This window comes from Eimeria acervulina, genomic scaffold, assembly GCF_000499425.1.
Source record: "Eimeria acervulina Houghton genomic scaffold, Eah_scaff1689, whole genome shotgun sequence".
NCBI classification, from domain to species: Eukaryota; Apicomplexa; class Conoidasida; order Eucoccidiorida; family Eimeriidae; genus Eimeria; species Eimeria acervulina.
In genome coordinates, this window is record NW_013549010.1 from 1 (window position 1) to 3,903 (window position 3,903).

The following is a 3,903-nucleotide window of genomic DNA, read 5'->3' on the forward strand; positions in this document are numbered from 1 at the left end:
CATATATATATATATATATATATAGACGACTGGAGACGAATGAGACAAACAGCTAAATAAAGAGAAGGAGACAGACAAACAAATGGAGACAAACAAATGAATAGGAGGAGACAAACGAACACAAAAAGAGAAGGAGACAGCCAAACGCGCTGCTGCTTCTGCTACTCCCTCTCCTACTACTGCTGCTGCCGCTGCTGCTGCTGCTGCTGCTGCTGCTGCTGCTGCTGCTGCATGCAGGTTTGAACAAGGCGCAGCAGATATACTGCTAGCGAGTGAATTGGCTAGCAGAGGTCTCGATGTCGCAGATGTCTCTGCAGTTATTAATTTCTGTCCCCCCAGTGATGTAGAGCGGTGCGCAGCAATTGCTGTCTCCTTTTTTGTTTTCTTGTGTCTCTTGTTTGCTGCTAAGGGCTTCGCCTTTAGGCTGGCTGCTGCTTCTCTGCTGTCTCTTCTTCTGTCTCTTCTTTTTATGTCTGAGCTTGCTTCTGTCTCTCTTTTCTCTCGTGTCTCCTCTGTCTCCTCCATATCTTGTGTCTCCTTGGTCTTTGCTTTTGTCTGTTGTTGTGATGCCTGTCTTTGTCTGTCTGTCTATCTTCTGTCTCCTCTGTCTCTGTCTCTTCTTGTGTATCTTGTTTATCTCTAATGTCGCTTCTTCCCCCTCCGTACTGTCTCCTTTTGTCTGCTTCTGCTGTCTCCTTTTATCTTTTGCTGTCTCCTTTTATCTTCTGCTGTCTCCTTTTATCTTCTGCTGTCTCCTTTTATCTTCTGCTATCTTCTCTTCTCTGCTTCTACTGTCTACTTTTATCTGTTTCTACTGTCTCCATTCGTCTGCTTCTACTGTCTCCTTTTATCTGTTTCTACTGTCTCCTTTCGTCTGCTTCTACTGTCTCCTTTTGTCTGCTTGTGCTGTCTCCTTTTGTCTGCTTAGCTATGTACACTGTGTGGGGAGGACAGCCCGAATGGGGCGTCACGGTGTAGCGATAACAATATACAACAGAGACACCTCAGAGCGTCTAGCTGTTAAGAGACTCCTTGCTGCAGTAGGAGGAAGAAACAAACAGCAGCAGCAGCAGCAGCAGCAGCAGCATAAGGGGCAGCAGCAGGTGCTGCGGAGGAGGATAGACAGCGCTAAGCTGGAAGTCATTGCTAAGGAAGTAAGTCGGGAGGTTTGCTGCTGCTCTTTTGCGAGGGTTGTCTCTGTCTCTTTTCAGGTGTCTCCTTCTAACTGTCTCTGTCTGTCTTTTACTTTTTGTTTTGTTTTTTAATTTCTCTCTGTCTCCCCAACTATCTTCATCACTTCTTTCAGTGTCTCCTTCCTCGGATGCTTGGCCTGTGCCACAGCAGCAGCAGCAGCAGCAGCAGCAGCAGCAGCAAGTGCTGCGCAAGTATTAGTAGGAACAGCTACAGCAGCAACAGCAGCAGACCCGGATTTGTTTTGCTGCTGCTGGTGCAGCAGCAGCAGAAGCGAATGCGGTTTGCTTCAGCAGCAGCAACAGCAGCAGCGAATGCGTTGTGCTGCTGCTGCATGCAGCTGCGGGGCCTAGAGGGGGCGCTTCAGAAGAAGAGACAAGAGGAGACACTCGAGAGAGAAATGCGGCTGGCTCAGATGTTCTTAGCTAAGGCCCACAACATTGAACAACATGCAGGTAAGAGCAGCAGCAGCAGCAGCAGCAGCAGCACGAGCAGCAGCAGCACGAGTAGCAGCAGCACAAGCAGCTGCAGCACGAGTAGGCATCAGGACCAGTGTAAGCACGAGCAGCAGCAGCAGCAGCAAAGAAACAGACAGATGCAGCAGCAAGGAGACAGCAGCAGCCAGGGGAAGGGGACACCTCAAAGAGACAGGCAATAAGTAGAGACAAAAATAAATAAGATAGGCTTCTCGCTCGCAGCAACAATTCATAGAAGGAGACAGGAGGAGACACCAGAGAGCTGACGCAGCCGCTTCACTTGAGCATGTTCCCGCTACTGCTGCTGCTGTTGCTGCTGCTGTTGCTGCTGCTGCTGCTGCTGTAGATGAGATTTACTCGCGGCCTCAACGCGAATGGTTTGAGAGCAAAAGAGATAAAAGGAGACTGCAGGAAGCGTCACGCGAGGAGGCGGAAGCAAGGGCTCTAGTCAACAGCAGCAGCAGCAGCAGCAGCAGCACGGAGGCAGCAGCAAACAAGAACCAGAAGCATAAGCAACAGCAGCAGCAGCAGGAAGAGACAACCGAGTCAGGCAGCAGCGATGCAACTGGCAGCAGCTCCGAAGAAGAAGACGAAGAAAGCAGTGAAGGTACAGCCACTGCAACAGCAGCAGCAGCAGCCAGATCAGCAGCAGCAGCAGCAGCAGCAGCAGCCAGATCAGCAGCAGCAGCAGCAGCAGCGACCTTTGTGTGTGTTGCTGCTTGTGCTGCAGAGCTGCCCGACTGGGTAACTGCTGAGGCTGATGGCAGCAGCGAGACAGAAGAAGAGGATGCATTTGCTTCTTCTTCTTCGTCAGCAGCAGCAGCAAAGATTAAGTTTAAGGAGTTAAGGGCTACAAAGGAACAGAAGGCGAAGCTGCAGCAGCAGCTGCAGCAGCAGAAGCAGCAGCACTGGAAGAAAGAGAAGCGCCCGCCTTTGACTGCTAAGCAAAAGGAGGTGAGCCGCTCTCTACACACCCTTGCAGCAGCAGACCCTGCTGCGAGCGTAGCCCTAAAAGCAGCAGCAGCAGCAAGAAAGGCAGCAGAAGCAAAGAGAGCAGCAGCAGCAGCAGCAGCAGCAAGGAAAGCAGCTGCAGCAGCGAAGCAAACCTTGTGGGGTCTCTGCTTCTCAGAGGATGCAAGAGTACCGTGTGGCGAAGGCAGCGGCTCGTTCTCGAAAGAAGTGAGTTGAACAGAGCAGCAACAGCAGCAGCAGCAGCAGCAGCAGTTCCTGCTGCTGCTGCTGCAGGAATGCTGCGGTGAAATAGCAGCTGCAGCAACAGGGACAGCTGCTGCTGCAGCAAAATCGTTTTTTGTTTACTGCTTTAAATGGTTTGGGTATATGCGAGTGATATCTCCCATACCTTTGGGGTCTGTTTGCTGCTGCTGCTGCTGCTGCTGCTGCTGCTGTTGCTGCTGCCGCTGCTGCTGCTGCAGGAGTGCAAGGCCTCAGCGGATACGAATGGATCGTGAGAATGAAGAGGAGGGGAGCGGAGCCCTTGGAAGGCGAAGACAGCAGCAGAAACAGCGTAGGAAAAGAAAGAGACCCACAGCAGACACCAGCAGCAGCAGCAGCAGCAGCAGCAGCAATAAGCGGCACAAAACAGATAGTAATGGTGCTGCTGCAAGGAAGAGAAGGGGCGCCCCTCCAGGCCGCAGCAGTTTTAAATCGAAGAAGAAGTACAAACGCAGGTAGAGACAAATGTGCTGTGCTGCAGCAGCAGCAGCAGCAACGTAATGGCTTGCTGCCACAGCATTGTTGGGTTGGTGCTGCCGCAGCAGCAAGGTGCTGCAGCTTTGTGCTGCAGCATTGCTCTTCCGCAGGGACTAGCTTGCTGCTGCAGGGACTTGCTTTCTGCTGCAGCATTATTGGCTTGCTGCTGCAGCATTATTGGCTTGCTGCTGCAGCACTACTGGCTTGCTGGTGCTGCATTATTTTGCTGCTGCAGCAAGCTGCACTAGCAACACTACTGGCGACTGCAGCACCAACTGGGCGGAGGCAGCAGAGTGACCACACACTGTGCACGCATGCACAGCAGCAGCAGTAGCAGCAGCAGCAGCGGCTGCTGCTACTGCTGCTGCTGCTGTTGCCCTGCGTGCGGCTTGCTTGTGGTTGCTTGCATTTGAGCTGCTCTCCTTGTCCTTCTGCAAGGGCTCTCTAAGACTGTCTCATTTATTTAACTGTCTCCTTTACTTCCTCACTGTCTCCTTTATTTCACTGTCTCCTTTGTTTAACTGTC

At 52.0% G+C, this 3,903-nt stretch overlaps 1 protein-coding gene across 1 annotated transcript; it reads left to right on the forward strand.

The window, feature by feature from the left end:
• Window positions 1-237: 237 nt before the first annotated feature.
• On the forward strand, window positions 238-3,359 carry EAH_00062230 (hypothetical protein; the record flags this gene model as incomplete). The annotated part of the gene is made up of 6 exons (XM_013393264.1): window positions 238-351; window positions 929-1,154; window positions 1,532-1,745; window positions 2,014-2,621; window positions 2,797-2,846; window positions 3,101-3,359. Coding segments are annotated over 6 exons (1,471 nt in total), but the record flags the coding sequence as incomplete, so codon positions are not given.
• Window positions 3,360-3,903: the final 544 nt, after the last annotated feature.